The sequence below is a fragment of the Gasterosteus aculeatus genome, chromosome 11 (genome assembly GCF_964276395.1).
Source record: "Gasterosteus aculeatus chromosome 11, fGasAcu3.hap1.1, whole genome shotgun sequence".
NCBI classification, from domain to species: Eukaryota; Metazoa; Chordata; class Actinopteri; order Perciformes; family Gasterosteidae; genus Gasterosteus; species Gasterosteus aculeatus.
The window spans coordinates 17,050,078-17,073,602 of record NC_135699.1 but is presented as its reverse complement, the minus strand read 5'-3'; the positions used below and the strand labels follow the sequence as shown (position 1 = coordinate 17,073,602).

Below are 23,525 nucleotides of genomic sequence, written 5' to 3'. Positions count from 1 at the left end.
CCGCCTCGCCCCATCCTTAACTCGAGAGGATTATGCGTGTTGGTATCTCCGTGTGCCTTCCTCTCATCAGCGCGTTCTTTATTGCTCCCGATGTGTGTCTGTTGCAGACCAGTAATATACTTTGTCTTCGTCACCGAATTGCTGACGCGTGTTCCCTACCGAGCGCAAATCCCTCCACAGATTGCGCTTAAGCAGCAGAGGAAACACAGGAGAATCACAGTTACTTTAAATAAATCTCTAAGATTTTATTACGTACAATATACACATGAGCCGGACCTGTGAATCTGAGTCAAGACTTAAGGAAGCGGGGAGGCGGTTGATGAAATTTAATTTAAAACGAAAGGCAATCCAGTTGTGAGGGAGAACCGATGACGTCATTTCACAGCATTTAAGAATGAACGAGTCAATTTGAGACATACGACTAAGTCGAAACAGCATCTCGCCTAAAACTCTTCCTTTTAGACACCAGACCACAACGAGGAAATACAAACCATAGATGATGGAGACAACATGGACATCAAGATGAGAGGAGATGTGCAAGAAGAGCACCGAGGAGGAGAAGGTAAACAGATAAACAAAGGTAGAGAATAAAAATGAAATAATGACTGCTGTTTTTTTTTGTTTTTTTTCTTTTGTTCAGATGAACCAGTTGTTTTTTTCTCATGGTTATTTGAAAAGAACGGTTTAACATTTCAGGAGTTAAATTAGAAGATCAATTTAATGCATGTAGGGTAAATAAGAAGCTACAGTCAGCAGCCTGTTAGCTTAGCATAAGGATTACAAGAACCCTCCAACAATCAATAACCGGAACACGAGGCCTTAATTAGTGACCTTATGAGGGTGCAGGTCGGTTGGATTTACTCTGAAACATTTGAGCTCTCGCGTCTGCACGAAAAGCGCCTTCGCCAAAATGTGAAGCTGTTCCTGCAATTTTCACTTCCTGCCAGGAAAAACCACCAAGTGGAGGAGAAGGAGTAGAAGGGTCAGCTGACAACTTGTGGTTGTGCGTTAAAAGGCCGACAACACCGAGATGCCTCTTTTCTCATCGAGAGCAAAACTCACAACTTCCTCTCCGCTCAGTTCAGACCTTCAGGCGTGATCGTGAAACGACAAAGTGGAGACGGAGGCGTGAGCGGAGGAACCGGGGGGAACAACTCTCGGCTTGAAGCTCAGTGAAGGTCCCTCAGGTCGTGGTCGTCTACGAGAAGCAGCAATGGAACCTGCCGGGACCTCAAAAAAGCAAAAAGTAATCGACGGGGGAGTTTTTTTTTCTTTTTTTTCCGTTTTTTTTCCAGAGGGGTAAGAACCGGATCAGGGCAGGTCGCTGTGCGGCATCGCCTGCCGCCGGTCGTAAGCGGTGTCGTCGCTCTCCTCGCCGTCGCTGGTCTCGCCCAGGACCCGGTCCCTCTCCTCCTCCTCCTCGGTCTCGCTCTCTCGCCTCAGACGCTCTCGCTCCCGATCCCTCGCTCTCTCTCTGTGGGAGCGAGGCAGCGTGGGAACCTTGGGGGGGCAAAACCAAGATGTCCCCCCGTCAGTGTAACGTGGCATCTTTTATTAGATGATGATTGATATTAATCAATCAATTATTCTCAACGCTTAGAAAGGAGAATTTCTCCTTCGCTGGATCTGGAAACCCAAGTAGAATTCCTTGGACCAGATGCGAGGCTGATTCCTGAGAACCAGCGTTCAAATCTAAAAGTGACATGAAGAAGAAGAAGAAGTGGGAGGAGTTACCTGGTTGTCGTGGCTGGGCAGGGCGCAGTAGCCCGCCTCCGGCCTGCGGAGGACCCGGGGTGAGTGGGCGCGGAAAGGCCGGGGGGAGTGGGAGCAGACGGAGCGCGGGGACGGGGAGTGGACGGAGCGAGGTGACGGAGATCTGACGGAGCGCGACGGGGAGTAGGCGGTGAACTGGGACTGGGAGACGACGTGGCCGTGGTGGTTTTGCTTGGGCGGGCGAGGGGAGCGGGGGGGCAGCTCGGGCGGCTTGAAGGGGTCGATCGGGTCCATCTCCGCCAGGAGGGGCGGAGGGGGGATGAAGTCCAGCTCCTCCGGGTGGAGGAGCAGCATTTCGGCCGCGTCGATTTCGGCGAGCTCGGCCTTCGACAGGTGGTCCACGATCCCGGCGCCGAAGGAGTCGCCCACCACGTTGATGGAGGTACGCATTCTGTCCCTGGGTGGAGGAACCACAGTCAGGGTGAGGATGGAGGAGGGAGCTAAATAACACCGGAACCTTCATGACTCACAGCAGCCAGTCGACGGCGATGAGCAGACTGATGTCCTGAGTGGGAAGCCCCACGGCCGTCAGGATCAGCAGCATGGTGACCAGTCCGGCACTGGGAATACTGGCGGCCCCCACGCTGGCCAGGGTGGCAGTCAGACTGTGTGGGGATGGGAGGCGGGGGGTGGGGGGCAAAGAGCAACAAGTCCCTATGAGAAAGTGCTCTGACAACAACAAAGAGGTAGTCGAGAGACTCCTGGGGCAGTTGGGAGGCGCTTGAACGCACCACGAAGAATGCAGGAAGCAGACGTTGGTTTAAAACTTGTTGAGAGGAAATTGTTACTGCAGTTAGAAGAGAAAAAAAAGAGAGAAGCCAGGTGTTGTTTTTGTCGAATCGGTTTCAGGAGGCGACTTTATTGATCCTGGAGGGGAAATTCCTTTACTTTTTTTTTCACTGTGCTATTTTTTTTTTTTACACACACAAACAAACGCACAGACCGGACCTACACACTAGCATGATTTAACTCGACCCACCCTTTTTTTCCTACCCCACGCCAACCACATCACCAGGACCGCCTTCCTCCACCTCAGCAGCATCGCACGGCTCAAACACACCACCCGAATCCTCATCCATGCCCTCATCCAACCCCGACCCCCCCCCGGTCCTACGCAACCTCCACTGGCTCCCGGGCCAAATACAGGATAGGCTTCAAAATGTTACTCATCACCTACAAAGCCCCAAACAACCTGGCCTCCTCCCCCCGCCGCGCCCCCACACGGTGCCTCAGGTCACCCTGAAGACCATCGGGGGGCGACAGGGTCTTCTCAGCTGCTGCACCCCCCCGCGTCCCCTCTGTAACGCCCCCCCACCCCCCATCCAAGTCCGCCAGGCTCCCACCTTGAATGATGAAACAAGGGCTTGTTTCATCATTCAAACAAGCCCTCAAAACCCACCTCTTCAAACTCGCTTTCAAATGCAAACGCCTCCATGACTTTCTCGAGTTTAATTTCTTTTTCATTTTTAATTTTTTCTGTCTTTCCTCTCAACTGTACGTTTCCTGTACTTAGATTTATGTTGTCAAGCGTCTTTTTGTACCAAGAAAAGCGCTTTACAAAAAAACGAAAGTTTTATTATTATTATTAACTTTGTTTTACTAACTCAGCCGCATGTCTGCCAATAAAATAAAGAAAGTCCAGAGGGCTTAGAAGTGGAGGAATGAGTTCCACAAATTGTTGTGTGTTATTTATGCGTTGGCTTGACATCAACACATCCTAAAAAGCCTCCGCGTTGAAAACTGGTTCGGCGGGATCTCAGAGCTCGATGATCAGCCAGTTTGAAGAGCGAGCAGTCGCCGCGGCAACCGCGCGTGGGATTGCCGGAGGTTTTGCAGAGGTTTACTGGGTTACTTTCAGGAAATAAATCAAAAGAGAGGCAGAGGCATTGTGACTTCTACAAAACCAGAGACATTAGAGAGAATGACAGTTTAAAACATTCCTCTCTCTTTTATCTGCTGGCATCGAGCTCTGCAGCAAAGTAACCACAAAAAGTCACAATCCACTTTCATTGAGGTATTTGCACGATGGCTTAAGTTACTGTTGGTGAATATTCTTTCTTTTTGGCTGTATTGTTGTGTTTGTTGTCCTTACTAATTATAATCGCGCCGTACGTTCAGCAGAAAGAGGTTTCTGAGGAAAGAAAGAGATTCGTCGCCAAACAAAGGCGAATCTCTTGATGTTTTCTCGAATCCTTTTAAGTTGTCGGACTTTAATCCGCTCGGTGGAATGCAACCCGACGGGTCGTGTTTGCAATTAAGAGGCATTATCAGGTGATGTCGTGCCCCAGATGCGACTCTTCTGATCTCAGAGCTCTGCGTTCCACGTCGGTCCGCTCTGTTTAAACGTTAAACTGGGCGATCTCAGAGATTCACACGCTGCATGTGGATCTTATTCCAGAACAACTCCACCACAATTGATTCAGCAGACTTTTTCAAAAATAAGATTTGGCAATTTGGTGGCGAGCGGCTGTTAAATGAAAGACATCGAATAAACGTCTTCAAAGTGGCCGTCTGAGGCTATACGGGGACTTAAAGAAGTCGTTGGTCTCTGCAGGCTTCCTCCAGCCGATGTAACTCACATGCATCTGGTTCACATGAATGTTGGAATTCAGCTCACACAGCGACGCCCCGTTAAAACTGCTTTTAATACACAACACAACAGCCAATCAGAAGGCTGAGATCATGTCACGTGACCTTCAGCTGGGCACTACTGAAACCTCTGGTTCCCTTCTGGTCGGCCGACGGGGACGGACTGTTGGAAGTGTTTCAAAGGCGGCGAAAAACAAAAGGGAAGACGTCACCTGACGGTGATGATCTGTCCGGTGTCCAGCGAGATGTCGTTCATCTGGGCGATGAAGATGGCCGCCACGGCCTCGTACAGCGCCGTGCCGTCCATGTTGATGGTGGCGCCGATGGGCAGCACGAAGCGAGTCACGCGCTTATCGATCTTCAGGTTCTCCTCCAAGCAGCGGAAGGTGACGGGCAACGTTCCTGCACTGAGAGAAGGAGAACAAGAAGAAGAAGAAGAAGAAGGAGCCACGAGAGGAATTTAAAAAAAGACGTAAAGATGTACAGAGACCGGGAGCAAAGTGTTGCATGATGTGAAATAGGCAGACATGTGCAGAGGTGAGGAGGGTTGAGGAGGGGTGAGGAGGGGTGAGGGGGGGGGAGCTGCAGTAGATACACCCCCAAAAAAATAGGAAATTCGAGTCGGCCGACAGCCTCCTGACAGCTGGTGCAGAACGCCGCTCGTCCTCCAACATGCGAATTACAGGAATTTGATTCCCGGCCCCGCTAAGCTCGGGTCATAATATAATTAGAGAAGAAGCGTTGATGGGATTACCCACTTTCACCAAAGCCCCGGTAATGTGCCAAAATGACAGTTGGTTTTTCAGAGCGCCCGGGAGGGCCGAGCGGAGGGCGGGCGGGGGCAGCGCGCCGGCCACGACTAATCCCGCAGGCTTAGACATTTACAACACCGGATCTGTCTGACACGGACGAGTCCATGATAGCCCGCGCTTACAAACGCTCGGCTCCCTCGGTCGCGCCGATTGGTCCGGCGTACAACGAAAACAATAAAGCGCTTCGCCCTCCGATTCAACCCGAATAGCTGAGAGCGAAGCAGCGGGCCGCGGCGATCAATCACGGCAGCTACGGCAGCTGCTCAGGGGGGGGGGAAAAGAGAACATGTGACACACGTGTTAACACATGCCCACAACAGACGACCGACACACGCACACACACACACGCACACACGCACAACCGCTCCCGGCGTGCTGTCCTACCTGCTGGCGGTACCCAGGGCCGTGATCCAGGCCTGAAAGATCCCCTGGTAGAAAGTAAACGGGCTCTTCCTGGTGATGGCGAAGAATATGGCGGGAAGGATGAGGCCGCCGTGGATCAGCAGGCCCACGATGACGGTCACCATGTACATGCCCAGCTGCCGGGCGACCACCTCCAGGTCCCCGATGGCGGCGATCTTCCCCGCGATCAGCGAGGCGATGCCGATAGGGGAGTACCTAAGGGACGACACGAGGCTCACTGGCACAGCAGAACGTTTGTCCATTTATTCACATGCTTTTTCTCATTTTATGTCGAACTTTTTATTTCTGCATCAGGACAAAAAGCAACTGCATCTATTGTGGTTTATTAATAAATAACCTTACGAGGTTGATTCGCTGTTAATTAGCAATCTTTTGCTAATAGTTTGGGGCAAAAGTAGTTTCAAGATGTTTTTAATGGTCTCACCATCGTGTGAGTTTTGGACAAATGATCGATTAATGCTGGAATAATCCAGTTAAGATTAGATGTCGTTGTTCCGCAGTGCAACATGTCACCCAACTCGTCTTCATCGGCTCTCTAAAGGAAGACCTCCCCCCCCCGGGGAGGAGTAAACACATTCTTGGATCTCTGGTTTCCAGCTCCGGGGTGCAGTTGTTCCCCTCCATGAACACGGAGCGCTGTGCTACGGCGCCATTCGGCTCGCTGTCCCCCCCCCCAACCCCCACCCACCGCACCCTCCCCCCACGAGCCTGGCACCGGCCCGGGCAGCTGTTTGGTGGGGCGCGGCGCGTGTGTGACTTGGATGGATGCGTTCCCCGTACGACGCGGGGCTTTCTGTGTACACTGGGCCCCGGCGCTTTGGCGAGCGGCGCGGCCGCGTGCGTAATCTGTTTACACTGCGAGAGCGATGCGAGCGAGGCCGCAATTCCTCATGGTGTCCAGCTGCGCATGCAGACAAGCATCCTGCTGCCCCCCTCCCTCACCTCCCCCCCCCCTCCAGCTCTGAGTCCCACTCCTCCGTCTTCCTGCAGCCGAGTCCTGCGAAGCATCAAGGCGAGCGCCGCTCTCTGCAGACGTGCTCTCACGCGCATCATCATCCCCCCTCTTCCTCTTCGTCCTGGAACGCGCTCCACTGACCTCCAGAATGCACAAGAATGTGCAAACAAAAAGAGGAGGGGGGCAGTTGGGGGGGTCGGGGGGGGGGCAAAACAAGACACTGACCACATGATCATGGAAACCATCGTCATGATGATCTCGTTGAGGATGTTGAAGAAGTCGCACATGATCTTCCCCCGCTCGCCCATCCTGCTCATGCAGATCCCGAAGGTGATGAAGAAGCCGATCAGGCCTGGAGGAAAACACAAAAGCAGCGAGTCACCGGAAGAAGCCGGGGGGGTAACGTAAAGGAAAACAGAGAGTTGCCGTTGTGGCCTCACCGAGGACGTTCATGCCCCATTTGTACTCCAGCTTCTTCCGGCTCACTAGGATGGGCTCGGTTTGGTTCGGCACCGCCACCGCCACCGTTTTCAGCACCGTCTGAACCTGCATTTAGTATTAGAAGTTATTCTCTCTCATGCCAGAAGCTGATGACGCAACGGGAAGACTAGAAACAGCGATGAACAGACGATTGTTTGAACAGAAAAGAATGTTTATCATTTCACGTCATTTCGACAGGTTTTGTTCATTAGGAACGTTGGATGTAGAAGAAACTCAAGTTCATCGCTCTGATTTACAATCCTAATAGTTTGTTAAAGAATAACGGTTGTTTCCATCCAGGATTAATTCAATGAGAAGAGCTTGGCAGCGGCGAAACATTTGTGTTTAGAGAAAAGGTTCAACGGGGAACAAGAGATTCTCACATGAAGAAAACAAAAGAAGAAGAAAAAAGAAGGACAAGAGGGGTTAAAAGGGGAAGGACGCTTCCTTCCTGCAAAAGCAATTACGCCTTTTTTATGACGCTAATGAATCCCCCGATGAGGACAAACAAAAGACGCAGTAAAACGGGGATGCGGACGGGAAGGAGAAGAGGAGTCTGCAAGCTGGTAAATAAAGATGTAGCATTCCAGATGTAAAGAGATTAGCAGCAGCAGAAGGGCCGACCCTCAACCGGCCGCGTCCAATCAATCACAATCACACACGCATCGCTCAGCGAAGATTGAGACTCGGATTATCGTTTGGAAACGGTCAGCTGGGATAAAGAATCCAAACAGAAATCAGCTGGTGTTCAGAACAAAGTGCCTTTCCTAGTGTTATTCCTGCTTTTATAAACATCCTTATCACTCTACGCTGGTTTTAACTGGAAATTTAAACTGCAGTGGTACAAAATAAAGGTTTTGTTTTATTTGAGGAGCTCTGGTTGTATTTCAAAACTTCCTTTTCAACAGATGTTTTCACTTAAAAAGGCTGGGCTGTTTTGGTCCTGACACATCTAGAATAACTTTAGTCTCAGCGGTTCGTTCAGACCTCACATGTGTTTGAGCAGTTCAGTGATAAATGGATCAGAAAGGCCAAAGAGGGTCTGAGTGATGAAACATGAAAGCTTTTTGCATTATTTCAGCTTCTCCAAAATAAAAAACATCCAGCGCTTTCTCCCAGATCGCCGGCACCTGGATGCACGGCGCCCTAAAGAGTCGACACGCGGAGCCCGATAAAGCGCTGGCGGACGCGCGTCTCGGATGCCGAGGCTACCTGTTGGAAGCAGGACTGCACCAGGTTCTCCGGGAACAGGTTCCTGAGCAGGTCCAGGAAGGCGTCCAGACTGTTGACCTCCTGGTTCTTGGGGGCCGAGCGGGAGGATTCTCCCCTCAGTTTGGGGTTCCCCGGGTGGATGCCTATCACCAGGATGACCCCGAGGATGGCGGCGATGACCGTGGTGGTCATGTAGTACACCATGGCTCTGCTACCCATCCGCCCACTGGAGCGGGCGTCTAGGCCGGCGAGCCCTGAGAGAGACGCACGAGTTCATTGTGCGCGCGGAGCCGCCAACTGAAGATGGTTGACTTCAGTATTATTTAGTGTGTTAGCATGCTCGCAGCAAGTTAGCGTTTAGCAGGCTAGGTTAGCATTACTCACGCGGCTCACATCGACTAAATCCGCGTTACAATGAAAGAAAGACTTGGTACATGAACGTGACTTCCTGTGCGTCTGTGCACGCGTGCAGTGACACACCTGTGATGAGGCTGGAGATGATCAGAGGCAGGATCAGCATCTTCAGCATCCTCATCAGGATTTCTCCAGGGAAGGAAACCATAGTGAGGGCGGAGCTGTCCGTCACCCCCATGTACCGCAGCAGCATCCCGAACAACACCCCCATGACAACACCTGGGTGGGGGGGTTACAGGTACTTTACTTGGTTAACTGTAAACATGAAAAATTGGTACAAAATATCTGACAAAAGTCTGACGTCTGTAATGTAGACAGGTTTAAATCAGAGGACAAATGACTAGAAAACTACTGCAGTTGAGGGGACGAGGAGAGGAAGGGAGAGGAGGAGTGGAGGAAAGGGGACGAGGAGAGGAAGGGAGAGGAGGAGTGGAGGAAAGGGGATGAGGAGAGGAAGGGAGAGGAGGAGTGGAGGAAAGGGGACGAGGAGAGGAAAGGAGAGGAGGAGTGGAGGAAAGGGGTTGAGGAGAGGAAGGGAGAGGAGGAGTGGAGTATAAGGGGATGAGGAGAGGAAGGGAGAGGAGACGTGGAGGAAGGGGATGAGGAGAGGAAGCGAGAGGAGGAGTGGAGGAAAGGGGACGAGGAGAGGAAGGGAGAGGAGGAGTGGAGGAAAGGGGATGAGGAGAGGAAGGGAGAGGAGGAGTGGAGGAAAGGGGACGAGGAGAGGAAAGGAGAGGAGGAGTGGAGGAAAGGGGTTGAGGAGAGGAAGGGAGAGGAGGAGTGGAGTATAAGGGGATGAGGAGAGGAAGGGAGAGGAGACGTGGAGGAAGGGGATGAGGAGAGGAAGCGAGAGGAGGAGAGGAGGAAAGGGGTTGAAGAGAGAAAGGGAGAGGAGAAGAGGAAGAAGGGGATGAGGAGAGGAAGCGAGAGGAGGAGTGGAGTATAAGGGGATGAGGAGAGGAAGCGAGAGGAGGAGTGGAGGAAAGGGGTTGAGGAGAGGAAGCGAGAGGAGGAGTGGAGTATAAGGGGATGAGGAGAGGAAGCGAGAGGAGGAGTGGAGGAAAGGGGTTGAGGAGAGGAAGCGAGAGGAGGAGTGGAGTATAAGGGGATGAGGAGAGGAAGCGAGAGGAGGAGTGGAGGAAAGGGGTTGAGGAGAGGAAGCGAGAGGAGGAGTGGAGGAAGGTGATGAGGAGAGGAAGGGAGAGGAGGAGTGGAGGAAAGGGGTTGAGGAGAGGAAGGGAGAGGAGGAGTGGAGGAAGGGTATGAGAAAAGGAAGCGAGAGGAGGAGTGGAGGAAAGGGGACGAGGAGAGAAAGGGAGAGGAGAAGTGGAAGAAGGGGATGAGGAGAGGAAGCGAGAGGAGGAGTGGAGGAAAGGGGTTGAGGAGAGGAAGCGAGTGGAGGAGTGGAGGAAAGGGGATGAGGAGAGGAAGCGAGAGGAGGAGTGGAGGAAAGGGGTTGAGGAGAGGAAGCGAGTGGAGGAGTGGAGGAAGGGGATGAGGAGAGGAAGGGAGAGGAGGAGTGGAGGAAAGGGGACGAGGAGAGGAAGCGAGAGGAGGAGTGGAGGAAAGGGGTTGAGGAGAGGAAGGGAGAGGAGGAGTGGAGGAAAGGGGATGAGGAGAGGAAGCGAGAGGAGGAGTGGAGGAAAGGGGTTGAGGAGAGGAAGGGAGAGGAGGAGTGGAGTATAAGGGGATGAGGAGAGGAAGCGAGAGGAGGAGTGGAGTATAAGGGGATGAGGAGAGGAAGCGAGAGGAGGAGTGGAGGAAAGGGGTTGAGGAGAGGAAGGGAGAGGAGGAGTGGAGGAAAGGGGTTGAGGAGAGGAAGGGAGAGGAGGAGTGGAGGAAAGGAGATGAGGAGAGGAAGCGAGAGGAGGAGTGGAGGAAAGGGCATGAGGAGAGGAAGGGAGAGGAGGAGTGGAGGAAAGGGCATGAGGAGAGGAGGCGAGAGAAGGGAAGAAGGGAGAAAAAGAGAGAAGAGAGGAAGAAGACCAAGGGGAGAGATAGCAGATCCAAGTCCACTTGGTTGACTGTAATGAAAATTCGAAATATCAGCCAGATATGACAAACCTCCTATTTAGCAAGTGTTAAAGGACGTTACAGTTTGTGGATTCTCTTTCTGTGCACATGTGACATGTAAGACTAATGACGTCCGTCTTCTTAATGTAAACGGGTTTAAATTCGAGGCACAAAAATAACACACTTATCTGCTTTGCAGGGCCTTTTTTTTTTTTAAACATACCAAAATGTTTTCTGACGAAGACTAAAGAAAACAACTAGCCAGATCTTTCTCGTGGGAAAAGGATCACAGCGTCTGAACATGGAGCGTAATTACTTTATGCGCCACTAAAAACTAAAATAAAACAGACCGCAAAGAGAATTCAAGCCGTTTAACAACTTTTTTTCCTCCAATTTCTTCTTCCTAACTGCTACCACACGGCTTTCACAAGCAAATGCCCGGCACTGAGGCGGCGCGCGTGGCGGTGACCTTACCCATAACGGTGAGGCCCAGCAGCAGGTTGTGGGTGTTGCGGCTGCAGTAGCCCGCATCTTTGTACCCGGCCTCCGTGGCGTCATCCGGCTGGCTTTCCTCCTTCTCCTTCTGGTTTGCGTTGGACTGGTTGACCGTCGACTGGTTCGTCATCCTGCCTGTGGATGAGACGAAAAATAAATGGATCCTTCGGCGCCGCGGGTCGAAGGCGAGAAGACGCTAGATTGTTTACGGACTCGTCTCAACAAAGCGTTCGTCTCCCGGTGGCTGGTGGCCCTCGGTTTGGGTTCATTGGGGAAGTCAACACAGCAGGCAACAGTGAAACAGCTGGAGAGGTGTGATCGTACCCATGTACATGGATGGCTTTGGAGTCGCTGATATCGCAGAGACGATGGAGCGTGATGAAAGATCCCGAGGTGAACAAGACCGTAAGAAACCGTTGTTGAGATATTCCCCCAAAATCCCAAATATTATCTGCATAGTTGTGCTAAATAAATTCGTCATCAAAGAATCTTTTTTTGCTGGATTCTCGTGATGTCAAAACGTCTCACGAGAAACACAGATCACACGACGGAGACGTCTCCAGAGTTCGGACCAATCAGCGTCCTGTGAGAAGATACCATGGCCGGGTTTCAGCTACATGCTACAATAGCATATCACATCAGAACCGGAGGGTGTCGCTTTATTGAAGGAAGAACAAAGAACTGCACTGAAGGCTTTTCTCAATGGAAAATATGTGATCGCTCTCCTCCCGACTGGCTTAAGTAGGACTTTGATTGACATTTGGGTCGTCCAACCACCGGCCAAGTATTTTTTTTGCAGGTTTTTTTTTGATTGACGGAGGGTTCTGTGGAGCAAACTATCCGGCGGGTCGAATGCACCACAACAACCTCGATAAGACAGTTTCTACAAGTAAAATGCATTGGTATGTTTCACTGGATCGGTGAGCTTTTGACCCGCTGGTGGGATCGTCACAGCGTTAACGAGTCATCCTCTGGGGAGCATGAATGTTCAATGTACCGCGATCCAAAATGATCCGACAGTTATCGTGCTTAAAGCATCTGACATTGAGCAATTATTACTTTCCGTGCGCCCCACGAATAATCGGAAAGGAGGCTGCTAAATCCCCAAAAAGGTTCACAACATCTTCGCAGTTCTTCTGCTCGTGGAAGTCCACATCAGTCACCCTGAAGCCACATGACTTGGTAAAGCTTTTCCAAACAGCGAGCTTCAATAAACACCAGCCAACTGTTACGAATCATCCGACAAAGTCTATTTCAGCCCCCGTGTGTCAACACAGGCCGGCTACAGAGGCAATCAAAGTCACCCCCTTCAACGCGAAAAACAGAGAGTCAGCCAGTAAGAATGTGTCCACTGTCTACTCACCACATTTCTACTCAACGGAGACCCCCCCCCCCCCCCCCCCCCTCCTTCCACTCCGCGGCAACATCTCCAAACATTAATCGCACATAAACACATCCTGAGAGCGGCACAGCCGGGCCGAATCCTCGCCAGAAGAGTGGATGTCACATTTACAAACACTCAGACTCAGTTAGATAATCGCAATCAGACGTGATTACAATCCATCAGCTGGGAGGTTTTCTCTGCATGGCCGGGGACACAAATAAAAAATAAAAAAGTACAGTAGAAAAGAGGGATCATGAAAAGAAAGTTACCTTCTGTAGTGGGTCTGCTGTCAGGCTTTCACCTCCACCCTCCGGCCATGTCTCTGCCCCCCTTTCTAGTCTCTGACACGGCCGCCCGTCGCAGGGAACAAAGACGGATTGCCGGCGTGATGTGAAATTGTATATTTCGGGGGCGGAGAATGTCCCGCTAGGTTTCAATTGTAAAGATATAATCCCGGGTGAGCAGAGAGGGGGAGGATTTTCCACTGTAACAGTCTTCACAAATCCTCTTTTCAGTCCTTATGTCATTCTCAGCTTCAGCATCGTGTGCTAACATCAGTCGACCACGTCGCTGTCTATCGGGGGGGGGGGGACGCGATGAGGCAAATCACCATTACCGTTTATATTCAACAGTGAGCTCATGGGCCAGTTGGGACGTTCACAACTCGAGCTTTGGTGATTTTCAAGATCACTTTATTTTCTCTCTAAGCCGATGCGTTTTTAAATAATAAGGTCCCGAACAAACCTGCTGGATGAACTCAAAATTGAGGCGGTCAAGGCTGCTCAAGACTTTTGACAATGTGAGCGAATCTGTTCAAACATGCAGAGAAAGGGTCCATGGACCTCAATACACTATCCATCCATCCAAAAAAAGCAATGCCGGTACCCTTAAAGTGATACCTGGTCTTGGTCAGCGCCGTTGGCGAACCCTTGCGCTGTTGGCGAACCCCTGCGCTGTTGGCACTGTTAGCTTTAAAGCTGTTAGCTGCTAGCTGCCGGCCTGTGTGGCTGTATGGGTCGTAGCCGCTGCGCTAGTGGGACAATCGGAAATGCTGTTGCGGCGATTGCCTACACGCACGAAGAAGCACTTTCCAGATCCGAAAAACAGAAAACAGAACAAACGTACGTATCGTTTCAGCACGTATTCAAATGCAACGTGGTCGTTTTGTTCTATGAGTTGAAAAAGTAGTGAGCCAAGACGTCCAGCCCCTCTGCTCATTAAGCGACGTAAGCCCCAGTCACATGAGTAAGAACAAGGATGATTAAAACCTCCGTTCCCTGAGCAGGTCAGACGGAGGCCCTGGAGTAATGAAGCAACAGCATGTGTTCTACGAGGAGAAGTCTAAGCTGCGAGGACACACTCCAGCATCTGAAGCTGCTCTGCAAATCTGTCTTTCTTCCCCAACAGACAGATTGTTTTTCCTGCGCCAGGAAAGTTCGGAGTCGCTTCGAGACAAAAACCCAGCTTTCCTCGAGCAACCGGGGGGGGGACAAAAACTATTTACGGCCTTGTTGGGTTGAGTTTCACTCGTTTTGCCTGGAAAGTACATTTTATAGGCAGGCGGGGAAACAGACGCATGCCAGAGAATCAGAGCGGCAGGCGGGCGAGGATCGGCCACGACTGTTACGTCACACGACAGCGGGTTCAGACGTCTGCCCGCGTGGCTTACAGTGCATCCTGGGTTTTGCAGCGACGTGACGCGGGTATTACTGCTCCGTCGGGTGGGTGGTGGAGCGGAAGGCGTTCCGTTCCCCCGTTGACGACCGCGCGCTTCTCGAGAAGGAGCTTTAGAGAACCAGACGCTGGTGATACGAGCAGAAAGTGGTTCGCACGTCAAAAGCAAACTCCGGCCGGGCGGCGGCGGCGTGGAGCTGTTTGCCACCTGCTCAATCGTCAAGGTTTCCCCCGGGGGGCAACCGGCCGTCCGAGGACAGAGCGAGTCGACCTCCCGGGAGGGCGGGGGGGCCTCTTTGATTGCTCAAAATGAGCACAAGCTGCCGGAGATGGAGGTGCACACGCCATCGGGGGCGGCGCGCCAAGAACTACCACGGTGCTCCAACGGTCCGGCTATTAACCCCCCCCCCACCCCCCCCCTCGCCCCCTCCCATCATCATATGTGCATTATTGATTCAACCAGGTCAAAAGCCAATCGCTGAGGCGAGTTGCCGATACATCACACATTACATGACCCTACATTACATCACCCCCCCCCCCCACCCCCCCCCGGTCTGACCTCATGCACCCATGCATTCTGTATGTACACTACTCACTCGGCTATGAGCCGATACAGTGATTAATATTCATCGGCTGGTCCGGGTTGATTGTTCGTTGCGTGCATCGGGATTATAAATTTAGTTTTTGACTAAAACGTTTACAATTCATGTAATAATCAATCCGCCCTTTCAGGCATCGTTCAGGCGAAACTAGTGAAGAAACACTAAATTGTTTCCAGCTTTTCACGCTATCCACTGCTCGTCTTTGCCATAATTCATCACAGACTGATTAGCTTAAGGTTTTTCGACATCTTGAAATGTCTTTTCTGGGGAGATGTGCTCATGAAACCAGGAACTGGTTATTTATTGTTGGTGTAAATCAGTGGATCAATATCAACAGTTTCAAACAATTTGCTCCCAAAAATCAAATCACCAAAAAACAATAAAAACAAATGAACTGATTTTACCTTGAGATTAAAATCTCGGTATACATTCTTTATATTTACAGGTGAACTGCTCATTAAAGAATGTGTAAATCTACACGTATTGAGACGCGTGTGTGTGTGATCGTAGTTGTGTGTGTGTGTGTGTGTGTGTGTGTGTCTGTGTCTCAAAGGATTATTTTCAAGGGTTGATTGTTGTGAGCTTTGCAAAGGGATTGAGATTAAATCCCCCCCCCCTCGCATCCAACCGTGGGGGATGACGATGGTCACTGCAGCCATAACACACCATCCTAGGATGCACCCTGGAATTTTCAGTTTTTCCCGAATTAAATTTTCCGATTTGTATCCCGAAAAGTGTTACAATTCCTTTAATTTCATCCAACCGGTCAGAACTTTCTCCATCTTTTGCAGTGATTTTTGAGCATCAACCAACGTGCCGCCGTCTCCTGGTTCCTTACAGAGCGGTAAAATATTCTGAAGTCTGAAAAGTTCTTTTAAATCTTCTTTCTTGTTTTTGATTTACAGAAAAAGGAACAAACATTAATTTAGCATTTGAGTTTTTCTCTTTAATTGTTCATTATAAAGTTTTAGGTGCAGTGATATATTCAAACACACACATGTCTTAATTTACTGTTTGTGAAATGTACTTTTCTGTCACGCTAATTTCCTTGTATGTGAAATATATTTAGCGGAACAACGTTTCTAGTTCCGTCTGAAAGCTGATTGATGAGGCGTTCAAAGGGATTTAGGTTGATAAATTGGACTCGATATTGATTTACGATTTGATGGAAATGCTGCCGAGCCCCAAACTGAGAGAGCGCATCCACGTCCCTCAACATGTGCACCACTTCACACACACGTGTCCGATGGCCGGCTACGCCACGAGGTCAAAGTGCGCAGCGGCCGTCTCAAGTGAGGTCAGCGTCGATTGGAGGCCTGGGCTCCGCCCACCTGGAGGGTGAGCACACACACGCGTGTGCATCACAGCGTGTCCTCACTTGGCGCGTTGTCACGCCTTTACCAGCGACTGGCCGCCCGACTTTTGACCACAAACAAGAAAGCAGGTCACATGAGCGTCTTGGTTTTAGGGTCACAGGGTTTCACTGAGCTGTGGATCTTCAATATTATGTCATTTAGGTTGAAATTGGTCCAAAATAAAACTGAAACGATTATGAACGAAATCAGATTTGAATATCAAAAAAAACCGTTGGTGGGTTTACAAACTCGTGTTCTCCGGCTGGACACATTTATCTTCAGTACAAATAAATCTGTTGTTTTCATGATTGATTAAGTCGTGAAAAATGCCCCTCAAACCCCCAGAAGCTCGATGGGACCTTTTAGAACCACAGTTCTCACAAGGATTAATAACCAAAGATTTACATTTTGCCATTGAAATACTGCAGATCTGTGGACATCTAAGGGAACGTATTCCAAAAGGTACTTCATTCACCGGGACACGCCGATGAAGCGTCTGAAACACACAATCTGCATTCTTCTCTAATTGATTAACAAAGACGCAGCCAGAAAAATGAGTGCGAGTGGGTGTGGACAAGGAGCGAAAACATGAGCTTGTGTGTGTGTGATTTACTCTGCATCTGTGTGTGTCCCCACATGTCACCCCCCCCCCCCCACCCGGCCCTCCTCCCGCTCTCAATAATCTGACTGTATTAATCTGTTGTTTGAACTCCTTAAGCACAGGCGGCCTATCACATCTGCTCTCTTCGCCCTCGCAAAGCTCCACTATTTATAAACTTTCTCCTCTTCGCCTCCCTTCTTCACTCCCCTGATCACGGCTGAATCCCCCCCCCCCCCCCAAACTCGCTTCCAGTACATCCAGTACAGTGAATCCATTTTCTCACTTGGGGACGAGCCAAAGCGGACGATAAGCGATGGACTCAACGCGCATTGATCCTAAGACCGATCATGAGGCAATAATCAATCACGAAAAAGAGACACCAAACGAGTGGACGCTGTCACGGAGGTGTCAGCTGTGAATGAATGTGAGAGCATGCTGAGCGAGGAATGGTGGTGGGAGGGGGGGGGTGGGGGGCGTGGGGTGGAGGGGGGGGGGGAACCAGGAGGCTTACCTGCTGTGTGTCTCCCATCCGACAAGAGCGAGGCATCGGGAGGGGACGCGGAGACCGAGAGGGAGAGGAGAGACTTTGCGTCATCTGAGGAAATGTCCAGATTAATCCAACAGCTTGGTGTTCTAAGCCCCCCCCCCCCCTCCCTCGCTTCTCCTCCCCTCCCCTCCCATCTTTCCCCCCCTGTCCCACCCCTGTGTTTGTGTTGTTCACCTTGTTGTAACTGATGTCATTGATTCAGGAGAAATCTCTTTCTCTTCATCAATTCTCTTTTAATTGCTTTGGATGTAGGAAGGATGAGAGGGGAGAGAGGGGGGGGGGGGGGGGGTCCTGACTCCCCCTGGCTGAGAGAGGGCAGAGGGGGGGTTACCCTCCCTACCGCGAGAGGGCGCTGTGACCCTGCACAGTAGGATCCTCTGATAGACATCGGTGTCAGGGTGGGGGCCCGTGCGGGAGGGGGGGGGGGGGTCCCTGGGTGGGGGCACTTGGGTGGAGGCGCTGCATGCCGGCCCAAGCTTCTCCTACGCCTCATCGATACGATCGAACTAAGTAAACCAAGGGAGGAGCTTCATGTTTGTCACACGGCTGCATGGAAGAATTTCGAGTGTCTATGATTGGGCTTTATGAGCAAGGGGGGCGGGGGGAATAGGGGGGGTCGGGGGTGGGGGTCCATGACTGATTTATGAGCTTAGCGTCTCAACTATCCAACACGATGTAAAGTAACGACTCTGCTGAGGCTCCTTAGGGTCACCTGTTGGGTCTCAGCAAACCCATCAGGTCTCGTTCCCTTGGACGGCGCCTCGGTACCAGATGTGTGGATCAGATGTTTGGACCTGATACGTGGACCTGGTTTGTGGACCAGATGTGTGGACCTGGTTTGTGGACCAGATGTGTGGATCAGATGTTTGGATCTGATGCGTGGACCTGATTTGTGGACCAGATCTGTGGACCAGATGTTTGGACCTGATGTGTGGACCTGGTCTGTGGACCAGATGTGTGGACCAGATGTTTGGACCTGATGCGTGGACCTGGTTTGTGGACCAGATGTGTGGACCACATGTTTGGACCTGATGTGTGGACCTGGTTTGTGGACCAGATGTGTGGACCTGGTTTGTGGACCAGATGTGTGGACCACATGTTTGGACCTGGTGTGTGGACCTGGTTTTGTGGACCATATGTGTGGACCAGATGTTTGGACCTGATGCGTGGACCTGGTTCGTGGACCAGATGTGTGGACCAGATGTTTGGACCTGATGCGTGTACCTGGTTTGTGGACCAGATGTGTGGACCAGATGTTTGGACCTGATGCGTGGACCTGGTTCGTGGACCATATGTGTGGACCACATGTTTGGACCTGGTGTGTGGACCTGGTTTTGTGGACCATATGTGTGGACCAGATGTTTGGACCTGATACGTGGACCTGGTTCGTGGACCAGATGTGTGGACCAGATGTTTGGACCTGATGCGTGGACCTGGTTCGTGGACCATATGTGTGGACCAGATGTGTGGACCTGGGCGTTTCTTCCCTTTTTGTCTCGTGTGTCGGATTCCTCTTTGAGTGGTTCAGGTCTCATCAGGTTCGGACCTGGAATTTCGGGGTATAAATGTTTTTTATTATTACTTAAAAACTGCATGTAAACAATAAATAAAGGGATTAAAAGCAAAGTGTCGCCATCTGCTGCATCCGGTTCATCATGCAGCAGCACGAACAGACACACACACAGCAAACGGTGTGTGCCAGGCAGGTGTGTGTGTGTGTGTGGGGGGGGGGGTTGTGTGTAAGTTTATCTTCTACTAATTGCTGGAGCCGTTCGCACAAAGTCTGCCCCAGAAATCCGATCCGGAGGGACGTTGTACAGCGAGTAACATTTACAATGTGTTAACATTTGTGTTCCTTTTGTGAGTGGGACATGGGGGGTCGGGGGGGGGCGCAGCATGGTGGACGTGTGCACAAACACAGGGAGGCAGAGGAAGACGTAACTGTAAATAGATCAGTCACTATTTCGACCGCAGCCTCGGTGGCAAGTGAGTGAAAGTGAGTGGGTGAGTGGGACGGAGGCCTGTAAGGAGACACGGGGGGGGGTCAAAAACTGACAGCGACCCAACTGGCTTCCTTTGCCAACGGCACCAAGCGGGGTGAAGAATCTGAGCAGACCGGCAGGTGACGCAGCGCCAGTCTCTCCCCCCCCCCAACCCACTGGAGGCCCTACGCAGAGTCACCCAACAAAAGTCCTCCTCCACCCTAATGAGGGGTTTGTGGCTCCCTCCCAATCCGCCTCCCCAAGGTGAACATTCCAAGCGCTAATTTCAGTTTCATGCAGGGGAGGCTTGTAGGTGCATGTGAGAACTTGCGTGTGCGTGTTGACGTGTGTGTGTGTGTGCGCGTGTGTTGACGTGTGTGTGCGTGCGTGTGCGTGTTGACGTGTGTGTGTGTGCGCGTGTGTTGACGTGTGTCTGGCTCCAGAAGCCGATCCTCTTTGACCTTTAATAAGCTGCGAAATTTAATTTCAGGCCTGGGTGGCATTTCCTCTTCGATGCTCCATGTGTTCCACACGCACACACACACACACACACACACACCCGGCGAAGCAGCCAGGTATGTTTAGGGCGGGCTGTGAGACAGACAGACAGGTCCGACCCCCCCCCTGTGAACGACCCTTGACCTCTTCGCCTCTTTACCACCATGGCAGCCGGGTGGGTTTATTTCCAGTAGGCTTCGGCTAATTGGGTCAGATTGCGCAGAAAAGAGGCATTACGCCTGAAATTGGAAACATGTGCGGCTATACTGTGTGTGTGTGCGTGTGTGTGTGTGTGTGTGTGTGTGTGTGTGTGTGTGTGTGTGTGTGTGTGTGGGGAATGGATGTTGGTGCGGCTCTTATTAGAGGGAGATTTGAATCTTACAGGAGAGGAGGAGGAGGAGGAGAGAGCGAGCGATGAAGGTGTAAAGCCAATGTGTGAGGACGGAGGAGAAAGACGGTGACGGAGGCCGAGGGTCCGTGATTGGGGCCCGGCCGTCCGGCTCGGCTGTTCGCGGTAATTGCCGTAATAGCCGCCTTCCAATTACACTCGGATCGGAGTTTCAGGCCAGAGGACGAGGACCCGAGCGGTGCGATGGGAGAGGGAGGCGACATCTGGAAAACAGGAGGCGGGGGAGGACGTCAGGATGGAGGATGGTGGAGGAAAGCGGCTGGTGGAGGCGATGGAGCCAGCAGGTTCCTCGTGCATTAGGGACGGTGCAGAAAAGAGGATCGGTTTGCTTTTAATGAGGGGCTTTGATGACATCTGTTCGGGTCATGAAAAATGTTGTTTGTGTTAAACACAAATCCCACTAAAATCAAATCAAACTCATTAAACCTCCAACGGCATAAAATATGTAAATGAAGAATCAAAAGCTAGTCTTAAGTGATATTAAGTAAAGAGGAACCTTTATAAAAAGTGAAATCTCAGTTAGTTACTCGTTTAGACTTTGTTAAGAAGTTATAACTTCTTCTTTGAGTGAAAAAGAAAAGAGGCGGGTGGTCCAGATTCAGCCTCAGCATCATGAAAGTGTCCCTTAGCCTTCTGCCAGGAACTCGATTATTTGGAACAATCCACTTCAAGAAGCAGTTAAACTTGTGTGTGTGTGTTTGTGTGTGTGCGCGTGCACGAAACCCCTCCTCCATCGTCCTCTTTGTTTGATCGCCACTCCCGTCGGCTAACAGCTTATTGTCTCTCTCTCTCGCTCTCGCGCTGATGATGATGATGATGATGATGATGATGCACCCTGAGGCGGAAATATCTAAGTGCGCGCAGGGCGAGTTGAGACAAAGACGTGGGTGGGGAGAAGGGAGGGAGGGACGCGGGGACTTCGGTGTGACTGACACTAAATGGTGAGAGGGAGGAAGGCCGCGAGGGACACCGGGCGCATACGTGCATACGTGCGTCTGAAGATTCCCCTCTGAGGAATCTGAGCGCTGCTGCTGCTGCTGCTGCTGCTGCTGCAGGGCGGAGAGGAACCTCCGAGACGCAGAGTGCGTGTGTGTGTGTGTGTGTTTGTGAGTGCGTGAGCGCGTGAGTGTGTGTGAGTACGTGTGAGTGCATGTGTGTGTGTGTCTGAGTGCGTGTCCGCGTGAGTCTGAGTGCGTGTGTGCGCGTGAGTGTGTGTGAGTACGTGTGAGCGCATGTGTGTGTGTGTGAGTGCATCTGTGTGCGTGTGTGTGCATGTGCGTGTGAGTGTGTGTGCGTGCGTGAGTGCATCTGTGTGCGTGTGTGTGCATGTGTGTGTGAGTGCATGTGTGTGCGTGTGAGTGCATGTGTGCGTGTGAGTGCATGTGTGTGCGTGTGTGAGTGCATGTGTGAGTGCATCTGTGTGCGTGTGAGTGCGTGTGTGAGTGCATCTGTGTGCGTGTGTGTGCGTATGTGAGTGCATGTGTGTGCGTGTGTGAGTGCATGTGTGTGCGCGTGAGTGCATGTGTGTGCGTGTGTGAGTGCATGTGTGTGCGCGTGAGTGCATGTGTGTGCGTGTGTGAGTGCATGTGTGTGCGTGTGAGTGCATGTGTCTGTGTGTGAGTGCATCTGTGTGCGTGCGTGTGTGCATCTGTGTGCGTGTGTGAGTGCATGTGTGTGTGAGTGCATGTGTGTGCGTGTGAGTGCATGTGTGTGCGTGTGCCAGTCGTCAGCCCCTCCTGCGTCTGTTAGTGTTAAATGTCTCCCTGAGTGAAGACGGCACTTTCAGGCCGCCTCGCCACACAAAAGTGACCTGTTTCAGCGGCTTTGACTCTTTTCATGATAACCCCCCCCCCCTACTTCTCTTTCTGTGTCCCTGTCTCTCCCATCCCCAAACTCTTTCATGAGCAGTCTCTCCGGGGCGGGGGTGGTAACGTAACCCCCCCTCCTTTGTCTCCATTCTCTTTCCTTATCCTTTCATCTCTTTAAACATTCGGGGGGAAAGCGGCTTGGTGAGATGGAAACCACTACTCGGTAAAGGAAAGAAAGAGATAGCATGTGAGGGAGGGGGAGGCGGGAGAGAGAGAGAGAGAGAGGCCGAGCCCCCCCTTCTGCTCATCCACCAATTTACGGCTCTCCTTTTCAACGAGGCCATTCAGGTGGGGAGGCTCAGTGGACGCGCTCGCGGGTCGATATCAGTGAACCCTCGTCTGGTTTGTATGGGGACGACTTATCTGCTCAGAGGACCCGTTGAACTGTCTGCACGGCCTGTGTGTCCCCCCCCCATAGACCCCCCCCCCCGCCCAAAGACCTGTAGGTGGACAGAGCAGCCTGTCGGCGGCTCCTCTTTCCCCCTTTCAGCTTTCCAGGAGCCCCGAAACCGCCCTGCACAGAACGCAGAGAGATAACTGTGTGTTGATGAGGAGAAGCTGCGGGGGGGGGGGGACAACGGGGACGTTTCATGGGCCGCACAAAGGAAAAGTTAAGACGACGCGGGGAGGACTCCCCTTTACAAAGTGGGACGTTATTAAATCCAGAGGACGGCAGCCATGGAGCTCATTTCCACCGCTGCCTTATTTTGTGGGGATTATGAAGGAAAATGTGGAAACGATAAATGTTTATGAGCTGTAACTTTTAGCTGAAACATTAAAAAACAAATCACATCGATGAGGTTTTTTTTTTTTTTTAAGATCTCTAGTTTTGCAAACGCTTTCCTTGGGGCCCCCAAATCAGGGAGTCCGGCCCTGTTAAAAGGCGCGTGTGGAATGAAGTTTTTGGGCCATCTGAGTTTGTACTTCTGGTATGAAAGTACTTTCTTACAGCAGATTAAAGTCCCCTTCTGCGTGACATTACCCCCCCCGTGCCACGTAAAAGAGAAATAAAAAAAAAAACCCACCTGAAATTACACCGATGTGGCATCAAAACACAAGAGACAAATGCTCGCAGGAGAGAGAAGCTGTGCGTGTTGCGCAACGCGACCTCCCCACAGCGTGCGTGAAACCATTTGGTCACAAACCAATAATTAACTGCGTTGCGTGGATCCGCGCCGACACAATCCATCTAATCGTTTTCCGATGGAATGTGGGGCGGAGTTTATTAAAGCGTAGTTATTAAATAAAGGGGAAACGCATCACAGTCACGCACATGGGAAGTGTGACACATGAGCTGTGTTTGTTTGAATGCATCATTTCTGGGGGATGATTCTGCTTTAAACGCCGGCTCGCCGTTTTTTATATGACATGCAGGACGAGTTTAAAGACACACGTGGCTCTCTTTTAATGTACTAACCTCCTCTGGCCCGTCTCTGCGC

At 51.4% G+C, this 23,525-nt stretch overlaps 1 protein-coding gene across 2 annotated transcripts; it reads right to left on the bottom strand.

Annotated features, from left to right (window-relative positions):
• Window positions 1-220: 220 nt before the first annotated feature.
• On the bottom strand, window positions 221-17,388 carry LOC120827809 (excitatory amino acid transporter 2). 2 transcript variants are annotated; one of them, XM_078084144.1, is made up of 11 exons: window positions 17,294-17,388; window positions 11,146-11,301; window positions 8,725-8,877; window positions 8,245-8,498; window positions 6,993-7,098; window positions 6,778-6,904; window positions 5,559-5,792; window positions 4,575-4,769; window positions 2,244-2,378; window positions 1,735-2,170; window positions 221-1,500 (listed from the first exon to the last, which is right to left on the bottom strand). In XM_078084144.1, exons 2-11 carry the CDS (start codon window positions 11,294-11,296, stop codon window positions 1,312-1,314), a joined length of 1,980 nt encoding a protein of 659 aa, XP_077940270.1. In that variant the 5' UTR covers window positions 11,297-11,301; window positions 17,294-17,388; the 3' UTR covers window positions 221-1,311. The 2 variants fall into 2 exon arrangements, with proteins under 2 accessions (XP_077940270.1, XP_077940269.1); XM_078084143.1 differs by lacking the exon at window positions 17,294-17,388 and adding an exon at window positions 12,820-13,988.
• Between the last annotated feature and the right edge of the window lie 6,137 nt (window positions 17,389-23,525).

Bases quoted from the DNA above. Each gene is read 5' to 3' on its own strand.
- LOC120827809 (XM_078084144.1), bottom strand. From the start codon at position 11,296: ATGACGAACCAGTCGACGGTCAACCAGTCCAACGCAAACCAGAAGGAG. The intron at 2,379-4,574 runs GTGACGTCTTCC...ATCCCCACACAG, and splicing joins GGACAGATCATCACCGTCAG to TCTGACTGCCACCCTGGCCA. The intron at 1,501-1,734 runs GTAACTCCTCCC...TGCCCCCCCAAG, and splicing joins TGCCCAGCCACGACAACCAG to GTTCCCACGCTGCCTCGCTC.